The sequence below is a fragment of the Lampetra planeri genome, chromosome 51 (assembly GCF_965212315.1).
Source record: "Lampetra planeri chromosome 51, kcLamPlan1.2.h2, whole genome shotgun sequence".
In the NCBI taxonomy this organism is placed as follows: Eukaryota; Metazoa; Chordata; class Hyperoartia; order Petromyzontiformes; family Petromyzontidae; genus Lampetra; species Lampetra planeri.
The window spans coordinates 3895972-3919946 of record NC_136157.1 but is presented as its reverse complement, the minus strand read 5'-3'; the positions used below and the strand labels follow the sequence as shown (position 1 = coordinate 3919946).

The following is a 23975-nucleotide window of genomic DNA, read 5'->3' as shown; positions in this document are numbered from 1 at the left end:
TTCTACACGACGTGTCTTGGAAGTCACTCACTACACTAGCAACCCACACATCCTTTACAAGTGACCTGTCCCTCCCCCAAATTTTTTTATATCCTGAAATAGCCCGGTCTCTATTGCCCCTTCTCCTTGCCCGTCTATCTGTCGATCCTAATTTCTGGCTTTTTGTCTCCATTCCTGTCTTAATTCTCCCCCTGGTTCCTCCTACCTCATCTCACCCGCTTCCCTCCCCCTATCTCTCCGCAGGTTTCTCTCACGGCTCTCCCTGGCTTGCCTTATTCCACCTCTCAATCTCTCCTTGCCTCATCCTAATACCTGAATCCAGCCAGCAAACATTCAAAATGTAGCATGAAATTCCACTCGGTTGAGCAATTTCAAGATTTTATTGAACTTAATTTAAATTTCATGGAGTATTTCGTTTTTTACAATTCTACTTTGCAACATTTTACAAACATGTACACGCTATTTGCATTTGTAATGCAGCTCCAATTCACCTTACAAATGAATGTTTTAATACATTTACGTCCCTACACATGGACTAGCCAAGGGTGGGTGGCGCGTAAACCTGCTCCAAGGCTGTGGGATGCGGATGCCACTTGTACTTGCCCCACGTGCCATACAGTTAGCAAAGCTGATTTTTTTCCAGTGCGATTTGATATGATTTTTTAATTAACTACTTTGACACCCTTATATCTGAATTCTTTAACTGCACCTCGCGCTTTAAATACAGCATGTATAATGGGACCTCCTTTGTCAGTACCAAAATATGAGAATAGGTTTTACCCTTTTTTCTGGCAACAAAATAGGTGTTAAGATGTTAAAACACCAAACTGAAACCTTCTACAAGGAATCATACTCTGATTATCAGTGTTTTTGTTTGCATTCTGACCACGAATATTGTGGTTAATGCAGACATGATTCCTTGTAAAAGGTTTCAGTTTGGTGTTTTAACATCTTAACACCTGCTTTGTTGCCAGAAAAAAGGGGAAAACCTATTCTCATACAGCATGTATATTAAGATGAGGTACAGTAATGCAAATAAGCTCATTGGCATACCTATTGTACTATCACATAACTTTCCTTTTGTACATTACCTCTAACATTCCATGTGTACATTGCTTTGTTACCGAGGCTTTTGAGCACCAGAGACTGTTGCATTGTGCACTTATTACAGAGAAACTTGGTGGTCTTTGTAACCACGATTTGAAATGCACCTCCAAATTATAAAAATAATATAAATTCACTCAATGTTTATCTTAATTTTTGTGTGCCTAAGGTGCAGGGGAAAAAACATTTACAAAAAGATTGGACGAATGTAGGGTAGTTTCTTTTCCCTTTTCCCAACATACATAATTTTTTAAGGAAATTAAGGAAAAGCAAAACCTAATATTTCTACAACCCACCATCCCAATGAATAACAGCCTCCAAGATTTCATGAGCTTTGTCCATAGAGGTATTTAAAATCCACATATTGTAACCATTGTTAAGTCTGTGCTGAAATTGCAGCCTAAATAGAGACTCTGTGGATTTGTGAACGGAGTGAATCCGCAAAGGCAGAAGTCATCACCGGATTGGAACAAACTTCTGTGCCTGTTCAGCGCCGATCTCCGCCAGGTAGATGGCACCCGTGGCAGGGCTGACTGAGACAAGGTGTGGCCGCGTCTCAGGGCCCATCTGCAGCGAGGCGGCAACACGGCACGTGCCCGGTAGGCCCACGCTCGGCATGTGCAGCAGCAGCAGCCGCCCCACGTTGAGCTGTGCCACCACCAGGTACTGCCCATCCTGGGTCAGTCTAAAACATGCACATACACGCGCGCACATGACCTGGGTCAGTCTAACACGGGGGTTGGCAACCAAAAATGAGGCATTTTATTCGAATTTGGTCAACTTATTTCAAGAGCTGCAATGCACTTCAATAACATCATGAAGCAGTCCTTAAAGAGCCACATATGGCTCTGGAGCTGCAGGTTGCAGACCCCTGATCTAACACATGTAAACAGATGTACACACATGACTTGGGTCAGTCTCGCACATGTACACAGATGCGCACACAACTACTGTTGGCATTGTAATCAGCATCGGCATTGATAATCATCAGGAACAGCATCAAGCAGGTATATCATTGGAATCCAAGTTGTGGAACATCTTACCTGGAAAATAAATGCACCCACCAATTTATATATTTAAGACTGAATTAAAGTCAAAACTTTCAGATTGTAATTGGATAACAAAAAAGAAAGTAGTCTTAAGCACATTTATATTTAAAAACTTTGTTTATTCTCATTGTGTGAATGGCTGCATCGCATTGTTTTTGAACATCGTATTTGGTCTGCCATGACTTCCTTCCTAAGTAATTATCTCAAATACTTAAATACTTATTTATTCTGGTGCCTAGAAATGTACTGTGCAGGAGGCATGGTATACATAATTAAAATATCATTATGATAGCAGAATCCTAGAACCAACATTATTAGTATCAGTGCCTCCACGCTCTAATAAGCAATCGGATAGCACTGACCTCCGATGGCAGCCCTAAACTAAACTAAAATAACATTATCGGTACCGAGACTGACAAGGCCATGCAGGAGGGCGTGTGGTACGGTTTGGCGCCAGCTATCATAAAGTGTGGTCGTGTTGCTACAGTTCTCCACGGTGAGTACAATGTTTTTAAAAACTGCGGCGCTATGCCTCTAAATCAAATTAACGCCGAGCCGATTGCGAGTTCCAAGATTCACCGGTGAACGGGGGGAAGCCCCCAATCTGCAACTAGCAGATGTCTCGGAACAAGAAAAGGGTTAATTATGTTTGGCCTCGCGTTCCATGCTTGGTGCCTCCCTTTTCATAGGCAGTGTTTGTTTATCTTAACATGGCTGCCAGCGATTAATTTCATGCTTGGCAAAGGGGAGGACTTCTCTCCCCCCTCTGTGTCCACTTCGATTCTTAATTTAACACGTAGGCTTTCGCGACCAATATTGTTCATAATCAACGATTTTTGGGTTTAGATCGCGTTATTTATAAATGTGTCGTAACCCTCCACCACCCGACACGGCCAATCAGTAAAAAAAGTGTCACGTTGACAAAAGACAAATAGTTCACTGCTTTAGCGGTGAACTGAATGGCCATTCAGTTCACCATGGAAATGGAGGTGAAGATGCCTATCTGAATGCGAAATCGCATCATCACCCAGCTCAGAAATCCTCTCTAATCAAGACGCTCATACATCGGGCTAAAACAGTGTCAGATGATGAAAGTCTAGTGAGAGAGATTAAACATGTTAAAGAAGCACTAAGACAGAATGGCTACAATAATGCTCAAATTAACAGAGCACTAAATGCCAAATCACGATCGCAAAGCAACACTGCTGAAAGCGATCAGATTATTAAAACAATAAAAATACCATTTATCTCAGGAGTAACTGACAAATTAGCCCGTGTTTTGCAAAAGCAAAACATTACAGTAAGATTTGGTACAGTACACAAAATTCAACAACTAGTAACGTGCACTAAAGACGAATTACCTAAATTATCAACAGAAGGTGTATATTGGATTAATTGTGTATGTGGCAGATGCTATATTGGACAGACAGGGCGTAACGTTAGTGTAAGACTAAAAGAACACCAGAGAAATATTAAACTATCGCAAACACAACTGTCGGCAGTGGCAGAACATGCTTGCCAACAGGGACACTCAATTGATTTTGACAACGTTGAAGTGTTGTGTAAAACTAGTTACTACTGGCAAAGACTAATTAGAGAATCCATTGAGATTGAGAGAAACAGAAATAACTTTAATCGCTCAGACAGCTACAGGCTTAGTGCGGCCTGGAAGCGTATTATTAAATAAGATGCATTACAATTCCTTATAAGGGAAACAAGCACTAACTGATTATTAATGTAGCATAATCACAATAGAACACATTCCAAATGATTACTAATCTACAACTCGCATCGTAACAATAGCCTTATTACTAATCAAGTATATAATTACAATAACCCCCCCCTCAAATCTTTGCACCTGATGAGTTAATGAGTTAATGATGACGTCACCCTGCTGCTGCTCTATATAAGAACGGGAGACACAGCAGAGCCTCACCATTCTGGCGAATTGCCCGATGATGCTGGATGCAATTACCAGCGAAACGTCGTACTCAAATTGTAAATGTTGTGGTTCCACGCTTCAACACACCGGTGGGCTAAAGCAGTGAACTATTTGTCTTTTGTCAACGTGACACTTTTTTTACTGATTGGCCGTGTCGGGTGGTGGAGGGTTACGACACATTTATAAATAACGCGATCTAAACCCAAAAATCGTTGATTATAGATTCTTAATGCTGTACAGTTTTTTTGACTCTTAAGATCCGTCTGACTGGTTTGTGGCCTCAAGTGCCAACTAAAACACTTGCATAAAAACGTGATGCAACCAATGCATTGTCAATCGAGAAATTTGTTCAATAGTATACCCACGACATTAGTCACATAAACCATTTCATGGCAGGGGTCAGGCTCTCCATAGAATGACCACCGCTAACTTCTTAGGGTGGCGATATGGCCAAGCAGTAGCACATTTGTGGCTTGTTGCAGAGGTTTGCGATCTGAACTCCAACGGCACCGTAGTTAGCATGACCGGTATATTCACAGTGGACGTGAAAGATCCCGCAATGTTATTTCAAAAAGAGTAGGCAGGCATTGAGGTCTGCAAAGTAATTAACTGACAACAATGCAGCAATATCAACCCCCTACTGCTGGCAGGCCAGTGCTGCAGAGGGATGGTTGCCCCCAGGGGACATCTCAACCATTACATTTCCCTGCTGTAGGGAAATGTAATGGTTGAGATGTCACATCACACGTTTTAAGTTGCCGAGTCATGCAAGTGCCTAAAATCATTATCCTGAAGAAGAGGTGATCAGATATAACTTACTCAATGGTGAAGTTCACGATATGCTAGATTGATTCCTGATTGCGATTTAAACTTACAACATTTCAAATTTGAGTCGAGTGCTCTGACCACAGCAACACACTGGACCAGGCCATGTAGCCTCACCTGACGGAATATGGGCCGTCATCCGTGAAGCAAGAAGTCCACTCTCCCAGCCATTCACCAGTGGCAGCGTCGAACACTTGAATTCGCTTGTTCCCCCTGTCAGCCACCCACAGCTGTGATGTACAAACGCCAGACGCACAACTCTTGAGTGGATTTCATGCTCGCTAATAGGCATGCAACCTATTAAACTATCTTGTGATTCAATGCACATGTACAAATTTTGGGTCGTGACTCTATTCAAGTAGAGATGGGCAATATAATTATGTATTCGACTAATCTGATAATGTGAAAATACATGAGAAAAAAGACTTACATGTGTTCTTACACGTGCGAATTTATGGAAGGGTTATTGGGTGGGACTTGGTAACATAATTACCTTTTTTAGCTGCATCACGCTGGGCGTGAATTTGTTTTTTTCAAGGGGCCGAGTAACGGACCACTGGAAACGTATTTATTCAAATTTTTGGTTGCATAATCGCCTTAATCAAATGATTGCCCCAACTCTAGACTGAAGAGTGTATTCTTTTTAGTGTGAGTTGTAATGTTTATCATTCTCATTTGCACAGTGTTTCCCTGCATTAGTATACGTAAACATATCAATACACAGCTGAATGAGGTCCTTCCAATGCCATGTGGGTCACTGTGGTTATTTGAACATCATCAAACTGGTCTGCGAGTTGGTGAAGGTAGGAAGTGGAGACAGGGAAGCATACATGTAAAAACAACAATGTCTAGATTTGAAGCTTTCGTGACTGCAAAGATTCATACTCTTTGGTTTTTTCGGTAAAGTCACGTAGGTAAAACACTCGTTGTCTGTTAAAAACTCTAACAGATAAGTGAAATTCCTCCCCATAGAGGGCATTAATTCTAGATTTGAAACCAAATCTAGAATGAATGCCCTCTACGGGGAGGAATTTCAAATCTAGAATTAATGCCCTCTATGGGGAGGAATTTCACTTATCTGCTAGAGTTTTTAACAGACGAGTATTTTACCTACGTGACTTTACCGAAAAAAACAAAGAGTATGAATCCTTGCAGTCAAGAAAGCTTCAAATCTAGAATTAATGCCCTCTATGGGGAGGAATTTCACTGATCTGCTAGAGTTTTTAACAGACGAGTGTTTTACCTACGTGACTTTACCGAAAAAAACAAAGAGTAACAATAATGTCCTCCACATAGCCCCGCAGACTTAAATGGACAGTTTTGTGCATGGTGGTTGCCCATTCAAGCACTATCCAGGCTCAATATCCAGAGTTGGCTTCTGAGATCTGATGAGATCTGGAGCACTCCAGGTGACATGGCCAAAGGCAGCAACATTTTAACACCATAAGATTTGTATACACTTATTAGCTAACATTCAAAATAATTATTTCTTACACGTACCAATTTATGCATGAATCGTACATGTAGGAATCAATTTTAATCGCTTGCAAACATGTTTTGACATGCCTTCTCACAGATTCACTGCAGTCATTTTCTTATCATTAATCTCTTACATCCGTGTGTTTCTGCTGTTGCTGCTACTATTAAATTCGATACTCTCAGGCGCAACAGGTATGCATTCCGACGCCAATTTCTTGATCGGTAAACTGACCCTGCCAAAGCTGTCGAGGCACAAGCTGTGTGGGATGTAAAACTGGGCTTTTCCACTCCCCTTTTCTCCGTGCACCCACTCCAAGGTCCGGTCTGTCAATGGAAAGAATGAGTCACCATGTGCCAATCTGATCAAGTGCAGTGGAGGCTTACAGCTAAAAAGGAAATCAATTGTATTTCATATTGTAATCAAAGTTAAAATTAGCAGGGATTCATCCAAATGACAGCAACTGCAGGCAATTCAGCAAATGCAATGTTACTAAGTGGCTTCCAGCCTTTATTGGATTGGCAGACAGGTTTCAGCCACTTTCGCTTAAACTGGGGTCTCAAATGGAATGTGGTGATGGTCTCAGCCTGACTCACAAAGTACCATTAAATTAAACTTTGTGTTCCAGTTAACTTAGGATATACCAGCTCAGTATAATTTAAATAAATTGGTTTGATTGCCATGTGAGAAACACATGGAATATGAAAGGCATTCCACCTGGGTAAGATTCCTAACAAATTTACTTTAGAAGTAGTTCCTTAATCTCATCTTATAGGGGCTTTCTCCAAAATTGATGTTACATTAAATGTGTCTGGTAATATCCAATGGAAATGTATTTGCCTGAATGCAACATGACGTAGATAACGTTACAAAATTTAGTATATTTTGGAGGAAAAACAAGGGGAAAAAATTGAATTAAATGTAAGCTGGCAGTACAGTCAATTGAGTGAGCCTCCACTTGAAGACAGTCTCCATTAAGGAGACTTGAAAATGGGGCTGTTCGGTGGATGGAAGAATCCAAAAGGATAAATAAATGAAAAAACAACTAAATTAAATCACGACGTTTCGGAGGCAACACAAGCTTCCGTCTTCAGGTAAAACCGTTACAGCCAAATTCACTGTAATAATGCACTTATTCTTAATAATTAACTTAATAATGCACTTATTCTTAATAATTCACTTATTACAGTGAATTTGGCTGTAACGGTTCCACCTGAAAACGGAAGCTTGTGTTGCCTCCGAAACGTCGCGATTTAATTTTTAGTTGTTTTTTCATTTATTTATTTTTTACCTACGTGACTTTACCGAAAAAAACAACGAGTACGAATCCTTGCAGTCACGAAAACTTCTAATCTAGAATCTAATAAAGGGTCCAATGCGAAGTGAGAGGTAGCGACAAAAGGACAAAATAGCTCTCACGCACCAGATTGGAGCTTGAAGACGCGGTTGTTAAGGCCACCGTCTCCATCGGCAACGTACATCTCCCCTCGCGGCCCCACAATCACCTCTGCCGGCTGGTCAAACTGCAGTGGCGTGAAGCTGGCGCCAGCCTTGCCCGGCGTGCCTAGCACCTCAAGCAGGTTCCCGTCTGGGGAGAACCTCTTTATCGAGTGGCCCCATTCACCTGTCGGCAAAGTGGTTGCAGTGACACAGTCAAGACAGGGACCGGACTAGATATGAATGTATTCACACATGGCAGTGGCGGTCAACAATCACGTTGTGCTGGGGCTTTGCCGAGCTCGGCTGGCGCACCTCATGAGTGCCCAGGTTGTTTGTCCAATGCAAAATCTGAGCCGCGCCGCTGACGTCACAAGCAATGAACAAGTTGAGACGCATGCAGATACTGCGGTGAAGCTGTATTCGAGTAGTGACGTCACAGGCAACAACAACGTAATTTGCCCCACCCCTGGCCCTGCTTGGGCCCAAGCCAGATAGGGATGTCTCATGTCAGTATCATATGTAGTGATGTTATTCGGATCACTACGGCGCTTTGCGCTGTGTGTGTGTGTTGTGGAGATAACTAGCAGGGTACAGTACCATGCACGTGACGGGCCGGGGTGAGATATAGGGGCACGTGAGGACAAGTCACCCCGCCTCGGGTTAAGCACGTGACAGGATGGGCAAACAGATGCTAGGGAACTGGAATTGGCCGGATGGACCGAGGAGAGGGGCGACGGAGGGAGGAGCGGGGGCAGCGGGGAATAGAGGATATAAGGCAAGCCTCGAGCGAGGTTCGAGGCTGTTCGGTGGATGAAAGAATCCAAAAACCTCTTATGGATGATATTGGTCGCGAAAGCCTACGTGTTAAACTGACTAACCTCTATGGGGAGGATACTTTTCTTCAAACCAGAAAACTGGAGAAACTCCGAATTGTCTTCACTGGCATTCCTCAAAAGATGCAGAGATTCAAAGAGCGCAAGAAGGGTAGTCAACACATCTACGCCTCTATATCAGGAACGAAACAGAAAGACTTCTCCACAAATTTGGCTGTCGCCTGATGAAGCTAGTTGTAATTACTGGTGGAACGTCGTACTCAGTTTGTATATGTTGTTGCTTGGCTCTCCAACACACTGGTGTGCTGTACAAGTGACGAATTGGCATGTTCTGTTTACGTGACAACCCTTACTAGTTGGCTGTGTCGGGTGGTGGCGGGTTTTAATGACACATTTATACATTATACAGGTTCATTATCACAGTAAGAATGAATTAGACATGCCCTCTCCTTTGAGCTCGTTAAGTTTGCTGATCGGGTAATTATGAATGGTGATGGGGTGTGCTACCCGTGCCGACGTCTGTGACCCAGATATTGGAGTTGTTCGCAGATTGCAGGAAGAAGATGCCGTGGGGCATCTCAAGGGCTGACGAGTTCCAGGACCCAAGGAATGACCCAGACTCTGAGAACACCAGCATTTTTGGCACGTTGTCTCCCCTCTACACACAAACATGCGAAAATACAAAGAGTGCTTGTATAGCAATGTTCCATATCTGTGACTTATCTGCCATGAACAATTAACTGCCCACACCCAGTGCAGTATTTGTGCACATGGAACTCATTTCCTATAGACGTCCACAAATCTGACATTTTCACACGCAGTTAATGCTTGCATACATTTGTTAACTTATAAAATACAGTGGAGCATTGCTTCAGGTACAGAGCAGTTTGGGTTTTATTTTATCCGTGAACTTATTTGAGCAGGATGCAACTGTGATTTTCTATAATGTTCACATGTACAACTTTTTCACATTCGCCTACACCTCAAGTCTCCAAGCGAGTATGAATATGCAACATTTGACTGTATAGCGTTTAGGGTTAGCGCAACGTAAATATTAATTTGTTGTTACATGAAGCACCAATGGCTTGTTGACAAGAGGTCCATTGGACAGGCCCCAGGTGTGTATGTATATTTAACAGCTTTCGCACCATAGGTAGCCAACTGTGCAAATCGGAGGTGTGAGGAAAGGACAACTAAACACAAATATTAGTTGTAAAGAAATTAGTCTTAAATCTATATTTAAAAGTGCATAGCTCCAATGGCTTCCTCATATCGGAAGAGAGTTCCAGACCAATTGCAGGAGTGATCTGAAAGTGTCAGATGCGGTGACCGCATTTGTTGGATGGTTAGCCAAATTCCGCTGCAAGGATGGCCAGAGTTTACGTGATGGTTTATGCTCCTTTACGAGATCAGCAAGGTATTGTGGTTAATTTGTGCCCAGCACTTTGTGTTAAATGAGTGCTATCTTATAACGTATTCGTTCAGCAACCGGAAGCCCAATGCAGCTCAGCAAGCACTGGACAGACATGGTCAGATCTTGCAGTATTCTGTATTGGTGGACTGAGATGACAGACAGATGTGCCAACTGCGTTCCCCACTGCCACATTGTTGTTTTCGCTGCCTACTATATCGTGGGTAGCCCAAACGATTTTATCCACTTACCTGCGCGACATACACCCGTCCAGTGGCGCCATCCACCGCTGTAGCAAACACCTGCCCGCTGAAGTGCTCCGGATAGTGTGGCCACGTGGGGTCAAGCTTGTAGAGGAAGCCCTCGCCACTGAGATGATATGACCAGGCTTCCCGGTGCCTCAGCAGAAGCGACATCTACAAAGGACAGCCAACAGTTGTTACCATGCTAAGGGAATGTACTGGGTAAAGATGTCACCCTGCAATTGATTACTCATGCCACTGATGATAAAACAGCATCCACTACAAAGAATTCTAGAGTACAGTCATACCTCAGTATACGACCGCTTTGGAATACGTCGAATTTGGTATACGTCGTGTTTTGACGAGAAAAAAATGTCTTGGGATACGACGTCTTGCTTGGGGTACGACGCGCTTGCTAGAACTTGTATGGGTCGGGATGGGTCACCGCGTATCCGCGTATACGCCGTTCACGACTCCTCCCCTTCCTCACCACCATCCTCGTAGGCTAACAAACTCCTCTCAGCAAGGTAAAGTGATGTTAAATTTTATTTTTATTTCAATTTATTTATATTTATTTTAATTTATTTATGCATTTATTTTAAATTATGTATGCATTTTAGTAATATGTAGTGTCTAAATTATTTTATACAACCCCATTAATGTATAATATGTCATATAAAATATAATTTCTTATACTCTGGAACGGATTATTTCCTTTCCCTTATTTCTTATGGGAAAAAAATTAACTCGTTAAAAAAAAGTTTTTCACTATAAATCCTTTATATGCGTGGCGGCTAGAGTCCTCTCGTCCTCTGGCTTGAGATGGCTGCCACCTATGGGTCAGATGATTGCCTGCAACCATTAAGCAATTGGTAATTAAATATAATTTATTTTTTCCTAAAAAGTGTAAAATTTAGGAAAAAAATTTTCACGAAAATAAATTGTCACGCACAATGAGTCTGTGTGCAAAATGTCAGCTCGATTGGATCACGGGAAGTGGGTTAAAAAACGACCGAAAGATTTGCACGGTCGTAAGCGCGCAAGCAAGCAAGTGAACTTAATATAAAGGATTTAAAAATCGTTTGGTATACGTCATTTTCGGTATAAGTCCTACCTTCTGGAAAGAATTAACGACGTATACTGTACTTCTTTAGAACATAGTTCGCTTTTCTTTCACGCAGGCCAGATATCTTGGTATGCCCAAAATTAACCTCGCCACACATGACCTGCCGATCGACTGTGGCATACCAATTTAGAATCCCACTGGATAGAGGCAACCCAAAAAACACACACCTCTGATCTTGCAGGTAAACGTTTATTTCGTGTGCCCGGCTGTCAAATGAAAGTTTTAGCATTTCATAATTGAAGAAAAAAATACACTTTAAATTGGCTTTCTGGTGCCCTCTAAAAATAATATTCCAATGGTTAATATATATGTACCAACTGAGTCTGATTCTCAAGCACAATAATCGCTACTTGCGCATCATGACCATAAGGATACATTTTAATTGATGAAGCAATAGAAGAGGAATTAATGTTATCACACATGGAAGGATGATGATCATTAAGTGCTATATGTAGTATTGACATTTCAGGGAAATGGCAAAAACATGCTGCATTCAGGAACTGCTCTGTCCTCATCTTAGCTTTGTGTAATGTATCTACTGGTGCCTATAACTTTCGTGTAAGCTGGTCAGAAATCCAAGCACTATCCAAACTAACCCATGCTTGGTTTTCAAATAATGATGATATCGGGCAGATTCTGCATTGCAATACAGGGTGGCACAGTGTTAACAGTAGGCAAGGAGATCCTGAGTTTGATTTCCGACTCGGGCACCTTTCTGTGTGGAGTTAGTATGTTCTCCCCATGTTCTACCTAAGATTCCTCTGGGTTTTCTGGTTTCTTCTCATAGCCGAAAAAAACATCTAATGTCAATGGTTTCTGTCAGACTTCCCAATGACGAAAAATTACGGGCATATTTCTTAATTGGAATTACACACAGCAACTTTTGCTCCCTTCTGCAAAAACTTGGCAGAACCCTACCAAAAGCAAGTATTGAGAGTCTGTGAGCCTTTCCTGGGAAAACAAACATAACCATGTGATTTGTGGTCGGCAGCAGGGGGCAGTGCAACAAAGTCCATACTTGTAATGGATGTATACGCCTCCACATCTACGCTCTCCCCACCTTCACCAACCAGCACCGATAGACGTGAAGTGTGGTGAAATATCACTCGACAAGGCATGGAATGGCCCTCATTCAGCAGCACGTTTTTAAGAGAGTAGAACAGATTCATTGAAACTACTGGAAAGTTCAAGTGGACCACGTGTGTATGCAGTGCAAGTGTTCGCGTGGCATTACATGTTCACAAGGATTCACGTTCATCTTTGTGAAGAAAATGGCCAGTCAACAGTGGTGATGGCTGAGGCTGTAGATTATTACCTTCAACACGACGAGGATTCCCACGAGGGTGAGACTCATTGTCAGAGTCATACATTTTCTCATGGCTTCTGGCTGTCGGTACAAAATACATACACATCACACATTTGATAATTCTACGTAGACAATGCCACATTTTATAAATTACTCCCTCCAAATTTAGGGCCACCAATGGTGGAGCGACGGATCTTTGGCGCAATTAAGAATGGACCACTCTTTTAATGATTTCCTCGTGCAGCAAGGGAGTAAAGTGTGGTTTTGTGAAAGGCCTTATGTGCTGTGCGGTGCATCAATGCACGTGTGTACACCAGCATGCGATAACGGAGTTGGGCCTGTGAGTGGCTGGCAGGGTTATTGAACACATTCCTGCAGGGGGGAGCTGGTAGGAACGTTGGGTTGCTCGGTCAATGGCCAGGGTCAACGGCAGTGTGGTGTATTCCGCAAATATGCCCGACTGTGAGGGCTGGCACAAGCCGGCGTGAGTAGGTTAAACGTTGAGTTTTATAAGGGCACCACCGGGTGACCAGCCCCTCCCCACCCAGCCCCACCCTCCCCACCTAGCCCCTCCCCACCCAGCCCCTCCCCACCCAGCCCCTCCCCACCCAGCCCCTCCCTGCACGACGGACACAATAATCCCCTGTGGGCTGGTGGAACCAGGAGGTTCCTACCAGTAAAATGTATTGTTGTGGTTGTCACACCTGATGATGATTGCTTGTGTTGCAATCGAAACGTCGTGATTTAACTTATTTATTTTTCTTTTATCACCTACGTGACTTTACCGAAAGAACCAAAGAATATGGATTCCTTGCAGTCAACGAAAACTTCAAATCTAGAAACAAAACATACGTGGCCTAAACACAAAAACAAACACGGGGTCATTGTATTGGCCAGCAAAGCCAAAGATACGTTTTTAAGTCGAATAAACTGGACATTCCCTACATCCCACACAACACACGCCAACTGATGTAATTTCCATTCACACGCCCCCACGTCAAGGATTTGTTGTGCACAGTTGCATACACATAGCAGATGTATCACTTAATCACATAAAAAGTTTAAGGTTTGTTTTGATCTGCGACATTGATGATCCCGTTCAGAACAGTTCAGTTTGCTGTCCTTCCCCTGGCAACCTCCCGATTAGCTACGTACGGCGTGAAAGAAGTTCTCGGTACAACGCAAATTTATCACGGGAGATGCGTGGTACATGAGCACAACAACTGCAAATTAAATCTAAAAAACGTAAACAATACATTGCAACGAGACCTTAAGGAATTGTGCAGAACCATCAGGCGGCGACAAGCGATGAAATCCAATAGAGCTATCAACAAATCGAAATGTTGCTTAACAACAAGACAATTAAGTTTTGTTCACGAGGTGATGTTACAATGCATTGATGCACATTAAGGAACACCCTTAATAGTGCTAAGACGTAAAACAGACACTCACTATCTGTCGGTAAAGTCACGTAGAAGGTAAATAATAAAATATAAGGGAAGTAATAAAATAATAAAAATAAAACATAATAAAACAATTCTCACGACGTTTCGGCCACAACGCAAGCAGCCATCCTCAGGCGAAGAATGAAACACCCCAAGCTTGGAGCGTATATTTAAGCTGGGTTAGAGGGGGGGGAGGTGGGAAGAAGAGCGCCTAAACAAAATAATTTGCATATCAAGAGGAATTCAGCATATGGAAAATGCGTAGGAGGTGGGCGGGGGGGGTTCCAAATCAATACTATGCCCGTGCATTATGCAGGATTAGCAGCATCAAAGGGGGGGGGGAAGGGGGGGAGCATTAACAAAGGAAAGGAATGTTAATAGTATGTAGCTGTAGTTACTAAACAACCACGTAAAAAACTACAGTATAAACTGCATGACAAACGAGCCAGTTTGTAAGTCGGGGAAAGATACATAAAGAAGATACACCTCTTCGTCCCATTGTCTCTACTATCAACTCCCCGACTTACAAACTGGCTCGTTTTTTGTCCGAAATCCTACGGCCTTTCACTGGAAAAACCACCTCTGCAGTACTAAACTCTACTGACCTGGTATCAACAATCAAGGGGATTGCCCTGTCCCCAGACGACCTGCTTGTCAGTTTTGATGTGGTTTCCTTGTTCACCAAGGTGCCTGTGCCTGACACCATCGCAATCATTGAAGACTTGGTTCATCAAGGACTGAATGCTGGGGTACCCCCCCTGGTGAGACACTGCTTAACCAATACATACTTCACCTGGAATGGAACCTTCTACAAGCAAATTGAGGGCACCCCAATGGGCTCCCCCTTATCTCCGGTTGTAGCCAACATCTTCATGGAGAAATTTGAGACGGACGCCATCCAGACTGCCACTCTACGCCCGACCTTATGGAAGAGGTACGTAGACGACACTTTTGTCATCTGGCCACATGGCCGGCCTGCTCTAGACCAATTTCTCGACCATATCAATTCCATACACCCAGCCATCAGATTCACCATGGAAGTCGAAAATGATGGCAAGCTACCCTTTTTGGATGTCCTAATCAAAAGGAGACCTGATGGTTCAATGAGCCACTCTGTCTACAGGAAAGCCACCCACACGGATGCTTATCTAAAACCGGATTCCCACCACCATCCATCCCAGAAGAATTCCCTCATCAAGACTCTATATCATAGAGCCCAATGCATCTCCGACCATGAACACATTTCCAGTGAACTCAAACACGTACGCCAAGCTCTTAAGGCTAATGGTTACTCCGACTACACAATCCGCAAAGCCATCACTCCAACCACCAAGAAGGATCCTGTTGAGGAGCCTTTCAAGACCATCACCTTACCCTACATTGCTGGGGTCACAAAAAAGATCTCCAAAATCCTGATTAAACACAAGATCCAGGTCCGATTCAACACAGTACATAAAATCCGTGATCTGGTACCGTCTGTAAAAGATGTGGTTCCAGACATACAGTACCCTGGTGTCTACAAACTAAGTTGCCTCTGTGGTAGCAGTTACATTGGGGAAACCAAACGACATGTCTCGGACCGCATCCGTGAACATAAAGCTGACCTGAAACACTGTAGGACAAACACCTCAGCCGTGGCAGATCACTGTTACAACTCAGTGGGCTCACATGACATTGACTTCTCCAAGACAGAGGTTCTCTGCAAGCCATCTGGCTATCATGAGAGATTCGTACATGAGGCGATCCACATTTACAAACACAGAGACAATTTTAACCGAGAAGATGGATTCTGGCTTAGCAATCACTGGAAGGACGTAATAAACCATTTTGATACACATTAGGGTGGGTAGAATAATACATAGTGTTATATTAAAAATGTATAAGGTATAGGGTGGTTTATAGCAATACAGTATGTAATTTAATGTTGGTTTTGCCTATGGAAGTATATAGTACGGTATAGACGCGTGTGATGTAAGAGAATAAAGTTTAGATGGAAGCATATTATATAATTTTTTACAACGTAGAATTTTTCATGTATTACTTACTGTTAGTAACTCAGCTTATTGTAGAGTATAGTAAGTTTACTGATGATGCTATGTAGTTTATACTTTAGTTTGTCATGCAGTTTATACTGTAGTTTTTTACGTGGTTGTTTAGTAACTACAGCTACATACTATTAACATTCCTTTCCTTTGTTAATGCTCCCCCCCTTCCCCCCCCCCCTTTGATGCTGCTAATCCTGCATAATGCACGGGCATAGTATTGATTTGGAACCCCCCCCCGCCCACCTCCTACGCATTTTCCATATGCTGAATTCCTCTTGATATGCAAATTATTTTGTTTAGGCGCTCTTCTTCCCACCTCCCCCCCCTCTAACCCAGCTTAAATATACGCTCCAAGCTTGGGGTGTTTCATTCTTCGCCTGAGGATGGCTGCTTGCGTTGTGGCCGAAACGTCGTGAGAATTGTTTTATTATGTTTTATTTTTATTATTTTATTACTTCCCTTCTACGTGACTTTACCGAAAGAACCAAGAAGATGAATCCCTGCAGTCACGAAAGCTTTAAATCGAAATAAAATATAAAACAATTAAATTCTCACGACGTTTCAATTGCGACACCAGCAATCATCATGAGGTGTGAAAAACTTTACCGAAAGAACCAAGAATACGAATCACTGCAGTCACGAAAGCTTTAAATCGAAACCTCATTTCCTTGTTAAATGAAGATAAAATAATGAATTAAAGTGGCCGCTTTTAGCAATGGAATCACACGACGCCCTGAGAACTACGAACAAGTGGCGGCTCGTCGTTGTTTATTTCAACAGCGCCGTTTACAATAAAAACATACCTTGAGGGAAAGTGTCAAATACAAAACGTAACGCGAAGCTCACGTTAACGTTAACGATGCGGAGCTTTAACACGGGCCTCGGTCGGCCATCTTAGGTAAGAGGAACGGCTTCGGCTAAACGCGAGGAGGGGGCGGGGCGATTCACCGCCCCACCCCCCTCCGAGCGGGCGACGTCACTGCCAACTTGCAGTTACGGGGGTTAGAATATGGGGTGGCGAAGGGGGGGAAGGGGGGGTAGGAGGGGGAAGGGGTGGGTGGGAAGTGGGGTCGGTAGAAAAAGGGAGAGGGGTAGAAAAAGGGGGGGGGGCGTTGTAGAAAAAGGGGGGAGGTAGAAAAGGGGGGGGGGAGAAAAAGGGGGGGGGGGGTAGAAAGGGGGGGGGGGGGTAGAAAGGGGGGGGGGGTAGAAAAAGGGGGGTAGAAAGGGGGGGGGGGGGGTAGAAAGGGGGGGGGGGGGTAGAAAAGGGGGGAGGTAGAAAAGGGGGGGGGGGGGTAGAAAAAGAGGGGTAGAAAAAGGGGGGAGGTAGAAAAAGGGGGGGGTAGAAAATGGGGGGGGGGGGTAGAAAAAGGGGGGGGGGTAGAAAAAGGGGGGGGGGGTAGAAAAGGGGGGATTAGAAAAGGGGGGCGGTGAGAAAAGGGGAGGTTAGGAAAAAGGGTGGGTAGGAAAGGGGGGTAGAAAGGGGGGGGGGGGTATAAAAGGGGGGGAGGGGGATAGAAAAGGAGGGGCGGGGGGGGGGCAAGGAGGGGCGGGGGGGGGCAAGGAGGGGCGGGGGGGGGCAAGGAGGGGCGGGGGGGGGCAAGGAGGGGCGGGGGGGGCAAGGAGGGGCGGGGGGGGGGCAAGGAGGGCGGGGGGGGGGGCAAGGAGGGGCGGGGGGGGGGGCAAGGAGGGGCGGGGGGGGGGCAAGGAGGGGCGGGGGTTGAACTACTTTCCCTGACAAACATGGCCGCCGCGGGCCTCATCCCCACTCGTTCGCGAGCCACCTCGACCACGCGCTTCTGTCTCGCGTCGTTGGCAGCCGTCGTTTGAAAGCCCTCTCGGTCCCGCTCGCGAATCGCGCGGTCCGCGCTTTAGTCGCAACAACAACAACGTCAACAACAAGAAGAGGTTTGCGCAGTTGTTAAAGTGGCGTTATATCCGCACCCGTCGGGATATGTTCACGTTCGGCGTTTGCCGCGTGATGCGAGCGTGGGTTTTGGCATTAAAAACCTGAGGTGGGGTTTTTTGTAATCGTTCCCCCGAGTCGACATTGTTAACAGTCTTCTAAAACACGCAGTGTTGTAATGTCTAATAAGCTTTAAAAGCCACCCAAGCGATGGATTCCACTAAGTACGAGGTCGTCCTGGACGAAGTGAAAAAGGCAAGGAAACCTATGTTCATGTGCTGCTGCTGCTATCCTTTCACCATCGTCAGGGTCTATCCACTGCTGCCTTCTCTCGCAATCCTCTTGTATATAATCCACCACAGCACCTGTTATTTCATCGCTCCCATCTCCGACAGCGAACTCGTAACAACTTGGTGACAGCCACGTTGGCCGAGGGGGGACGTGACGACTTAATCACATCGTGTTGTTGTTGTTCCTTCCTACCAAGCTGTTCAATTATCAACATCACAGGTTGCGATGTCGTTGTTGATGATGATCGCTGACAATTGACCATGCTTTGATCACTACCACTGTACATGTTGTGCTCATTGAGCCAGCTTAAGGCACTTGCTAATCCACACTGATGTGGATCAACCGAGTTATGTACAGGGTGGTCAAGATGGCCCGTGACACCCAATTACTTGACCTTTGCATAGTCATTCCTGTTTTATATAAACCGTACTCAAGAAATGTTACGTTTTAGAGACTTATTGCGGGTCACAAGACATCTAGACCGCCCTGTGGATGATGATCACTGGCTTGTACGTGTTGTGCTCATTAAGCCAGCTTAAGGCGCACTGGCTTATCCACAGTAATGTGGATAAACCGAGTTGATGTACATTGTGGTCTAAATATGTTGTGACCCCCCCAATTAATTGACCCCGAACATCTTTTTTAATTATTTGCATATTCATTTATGTTTTAAATAAACTTTCTTTTAAAATCAGTTTTAGAGAATTAATTGGGGGTCACAAGACATCTGGACCGCCCTGTAGATGATGATGTGCTCATTAAGCCAGCTTAAGGCGCACTGGCTTATCCACAGTTAGGTGGATAAACCGAGTTGATGTACATGGTGGTCTAAATATGTTGTGACCCCCCAAATTAGTTGACCCCGAACATAGTTTTTCATTTGCATATTCATTTATGTTTTAAATAAACTTAAAAAATGTGTAAGTTTTAGAGAATGTATTGGGGGGTCACAATAAATCTGGAGCACCCTGTATACGTTTGGGGGCAATGCAGCAACAATGAACTGTTGTACGACTTCACTTGGACCCACTTCCATCCACCCAGCACCTACGGATCGCGAGGGATGGCGACTGCGTGGGGAAGCATTCATCCAGAAGTGGATAAACAATAGCTTATTGATGGTGATGACTGTGCTTATATATTCCCAGTTGCACTGGTCTGTACTGTGTTCAAATTGCACTATGTGGTATGTACTGTTTTGTCTTCGTGGTGTCTTGTCATATCTGCTTTGGGACCGTCCATAAATGACGTCACGCACCTGGGGGGGGGGTGGGGTCAGACATTTGTGACGATGTGTGACGAGGGGGGGGGGGTGAGAAATGTGACGTCACATCAAAATGCGCAACTTTAAATAAATATAGACAACACCTTCTGCTTAATTAAATAGACTTTTTAATAAATGTTTTCTCCTACAACATCAGAGTGCAGCGCCACATTAAATACGCACTACAATGACAATAGTTTAAAGCGATTTGAAGTATGTTATATTTTTTTTGGGGGGGGGGGGGAGGGGGCAGAGCTCTGTAACGTCACATTTGAGGGGGGGGGGGTCTGACTTTTTGTGACGCCGTGTGACGAGGGGGGGGGGGAGTCAAAAATTGTCCAAAATCGCGTGACATCATTTATGGACGGCCCCTTTGTGATTTTTGTTTCGACGTGACTTTATTGTGCTTCTGTCTAATGTGACGTTTGTGTGCAGTCTGCCTTGTGTGTCGAAATTGTACTCTTTTCTTTTACTCATTCGTCTGTACTGCCTCGCTTATCAATCTCAAGTCGATCTCGTTTTTTTTTTATCGTCGGCATCATCCATTGCGTTTCCTCTGCTCCATATCCGTAAAGGAAATCAATACGTAATGCTGCTTTATTTGAAATAATCGATAACCAATTTGGTGCATGTTTAATTTGCATAAGGAAGTTTTACTCAACCATCAGTTTTCTTCACATTGCCCAGTCGCATGCAGTTTGGAGATGCGTTTTCGAGTATTCTGCATGATATCCGAGCGAAACGTCACACATAAAGCTTCCCGAAGAAGCTCGCGGAATATGGCTCCAAACATCGGACGTCATACTGCGCAACGCACATTAACAGCTCCAAAAACACATTGGAGAGATATAGAGTACAACCGCGAAAATCAAAATTGCTGCTCGCATGTCAACAAAGTCTGTGGTTGCTTGCTTTCTCTCTCTCTCTTTTTGCCCACAGGGGGTTTTAGCGGAGCACAAGCTGAAGGCTGTGGCGTGCGTGCAGGGATTTTTTTCCGGAGAGCAGGTAGGTGATTGGCAAGAATAAAGGAAACACAGATGGAACAAACACACACGGTTTCCGTTGTGCACTAGGAGACATAACGCATTCAAATGGCCAGATTTGTATTCGACTAGTCGTGGATTTACAGCGAGATTTTAGTAATTAAGTTTTTTATTGATTAAAAAGTTAACAGCCCACTGGCATCTATGTACCAAGGCAGTTTAATTTTATGGCAAACTCACCGTGCTTGTGACCCAATCTCTCACGAAAATAATATTTTTTTTAGTGACATGGTGCGATTACATGTTTTGAATTAGTTGCGCTTTTGCTCAGGGAATTGATGTAACGCTCAATGGCATTTTATTGAAATTATATCGATCCATAAAAGCGTTACTAAACAATCTGGAAGTTCAATTCATGTGATGCGGTATCTGCTTACCCACTCGCCCATTTACATCTGCGCTCGCAGCCACTAACCCAATCGCTCAATAACTTGACTCGCTCTATTTTTCCTGCAGGTTGTTCGACTTCTCAAAAGCTTCCCCGGTGCGGAATGTCAACTGAAAGCACTGCGCATTTTACAGCAGGTATTATTTTTGTTACACAGCATAACTCCAGCTTGCCAGATTCTGCATTTAACCTTACTTATTAAAATGTCAATGAACTTTGGGGAAAAAGTAAGTGTTTATCATAGACTAATGTATATTTTATGTACCGTTGATTCATTTTGTATAACGTTTTTTGTATACTGTCCCTCTTAACAGGGATGTGTCATTTCTTGACTCAGGGTTGGCAGTGGAGATGCTCACTGCCTAAGTTTGTAAATGTTGTGGCTTGGCTCTCCAACACACCGGTGTGCTGTACTAGTGACGAATTGGCATGTTCTGTTTACGTGACAACCCTTACTAGTTGGCTGTGTCGGGTGGTGGCGGGTTTTAACGACACATATATTTACGCGATCTAACCCAAAACCTCTATTATGGATGCCTAATGCTCATTGGAGCGTGTGGAGTTATTTTAACTTTTACATTAATATAGTGCATTGTCAGCTTATTGTCCGTTTAGTTTGCCAAGCAGTGTTGTTTATGATGCTGTTATTTCTTAGTTATGTTCTTCATCCCAACCCCTTTGGTGTTTCTTCTTTGCTGACCTGCCAATGCGCGTTTGCGTTTCTGCAGAAGATGTTCGCTCTCTCCACGAATGCTGCCGTCTCAATTTTGGGCGGCTTCACGTTCAGCAAGGATAAGGTCCACGCTTTGGAGGTCATCGCGTCGTGAGTGCTGCATGCACGCTGCACACCCTCACCTGCTCGCCCGGCCACTTGCACACAGTGCATACATTCATAAAATGTGTAATGTGCGTGATTTTAACTTAACTCAGTTTTTCTTCCCATGCTGATGACATAAACGTACGTTATCAGGAACAGAATAAAATTACTTTAAGATTGGTAACTTTAAGATTGGTAACTTTAAGATCGGTACCGAGGCTCCCACAAGACAATGCAAGAGGGCATGCATGTGGCACAGTTTGGCGCCACCTATCATAGTGTACAGTTGTCCCACTACAGTTCTCTGTGGTGAGTACAATGTCTCTTAAAAACAACAGTGCTACTACGCCTCTCCAAATAAAATTATCGCTAACCACTTGCGCATTCCGAGAATTCAGCTTTGAACGGGACCCCGTCTCTGCAACTTGCAGACATCTTAGAATGGGAAAGGGTTAAAAAAGGACATTCACAGGCATTTGAGATTAAAGAGGGAGAAAAGTGTTCAGATGCTGACAAAAGGTCAACGCCGAGGTGCGCAGTTAGGGAGGAAGTAAATTCCAGACGACTGGAGCTGTGACAGAGAACTGACGTTTATTGCCTTGTCTGGTTCGACAGACGGGCTTGACATAAGTGGCCCAGTGTCACAATGTAATTGTACCATTTCGTTGTTATTCCTAATGAGGTTATTGTCATTGTGAAATTGTTGCCATTTAATATGAAGAATCGCCAAAAGGTGCAATTTAGTAGTGGATGAAATAAAAAAAATAATTTGACTTCTTTCATGGAAACCAGGAATCTTGGTTTAAATTAGCGTGTTTTCTATGGACATTGCCTCGGCTGTCAAAAATCACATTCCTCTATTTAAATGAATGAGCATGCCACTAGATGGCGCTCTAACCACGCTTGAATTTCATTCAAGTGAATGGCGATGTTACATGGTATTCGCTCATAGATTGCCATCATTGCATGAATTGCCCACATTGGATTTGTGGAATTCAAATACAATTCCTGCAGGAATTGCACTGGTATACATACATAATTTACAAGACACACACGTGAAATACAATGTACACAACACATTCAACTCAACAGTCGCACACGTTCTTTTCTCAATCCACTTCTGCATGAGGGCCTCTCCCCACCGTACCGGTCATGGAGGTTATTTGGCCACATCACCACACTGGTCAGTGTGGGTTGGCGAAGATGGGAAGCATAGATGTGGGAACATAGATGTAAAATCCAACAATGGAATTTTCTGCACTACTGCCTGCCACATAGCTCCCCAGCCTATAACAACCGGGTTTGTACAAGATCGTCACCCATTCAAGCACCATCCAGGCTCAATATCAGGGTTAGCTTCTGAGATCTGACAAGATTGGGTGCATTGTGGGTGATTTGGTCTTGGGCAACACGCATCACATTCCCCAAATACAGAACATGTACACACTACATATAAACTACACACTATCCCCAATATGCGTCATACACCTCAAATATACAAACACAACATATATCACATGTGCAGTATACAGTATTTATTTCACACAAGTAAACTACATCGCATGTGGCATTACTGATTTGTTCATTCATCATATTTTGCTCCATGTCATGCTCGACTGTCCGCAGGTCCATTCGCAACCCACTAAAATCGGCTCCGCTGGAAGATCACTTCCGCACATTCGCAGACGAGCAGAAGAAATGCCGGGCCATTCTGGAGCAGGTGATTTCGCCGTGTGTTCGTTTAATCGTGGCGATGCTCACATGTTTGAATTTGGCTTTTAATTGAAACCTGAACATTGAAGCGTCTCTATGCGTATGTGCACGTGTGTGTGTGGCGAGTAGGGGAGTGGTGGTGTAGCGGTGAGCGTGCTGCACTACGAACCCAGCGCCCTGAATTCGATTCGCGCTCGCGGCCAACACCAGTGACAATTATCCGAACCGGTCATGGGCCTCCCCTAGGTCGACTCAGCGGCAAATGAGTACCCGGTGTGATGTGTAAACATCATGTGTAAACATCACCACTG

General features: G+C 44.0%; 2 protein-coding genes across 8 annotated transcripts in view; one reads left to right on the top strand and one right to left on the bottom strand.

Moving 5' to 3' along the window:
• Nucleotides 1-361: 361 nt before the first annotated feature.
• NHLRC3 (NHL repeat containing 3) lies at nucleotides 362-17165 on the bottom strand. Of its 7 annotated transcripts, none has more exons than XM_078616510.1 (9): nucleotides 17049-17120; nucleotides 13460-13612; nucleotides 12765-12836; nucleotides 10333-10497; nucleotides 9178-9328; nucleotides 7821-8021; nucleotides 6632-6723; nucleotides 5038-5150; nucleotides 362-1789 (listed from the first exon to the last, which is right to left on the bottom strand). In XM_078616510.1, exons 3-9 carry the CDS (start codon nucleotides 12825-12827, stop codon nucleotides 1561-1563), a joined length of 1014 nt encoding a protein of 337 aa, XP_078472636.1. In that variant the 5' UTR covers nucleotides 12828-12836; nucleotides 13460-13612; nucleotides 17049-17120; the 3' UTR covers nucleotides 362-1560. The 7 variants fall into 7 exon arrangements, with proteins under 7 accessions (XP_078472636.1, XP_078472640.1, XP_078472635.1 ...); XM_078616514.1 differs by having other exon boundaries at nucleotides 13541-13612; nucleotides 17049-17118; XM_078616509.1 differs by lacking the exon at nucleotides 17049-17120 and adding an exon at nucleotides 16852-16961.
• Nucleotides 17166-18037: 872 nt separating this feature from the next.
• Nucleotides 18038-23975, top strand: part of PROSER1 (proline and serine rich 1) — a 55898-nt gene continuing 49960 nt past the window's right edge. Inside the window, exons 1-5 of the mRNA XM_078616662.1 lie at nucleotides 18038-18403; nucleotides 20643-20708; nucleotides 21203-21271; nucleotides 21863-21957; nucleotides 23578-23671. Of these exons, the coding sequence (XP_078472788.1) occupies nucleotides 18359-18403; nucleotides 20643-20708; nucleotides 21203-21271; nucleotides 21863-21957; nucleotides 23578-23671 (369 nt within the window). The 5' untranslated portion in view covers nucleotides 18038-18358. The remainder of the gene's footprint in view (nucleotides 18404-20642; nucleotides 20709-21202; nucleotides 21272-21862; nucleotides 21958-23577; nucleotides 23672-23975) is intronic.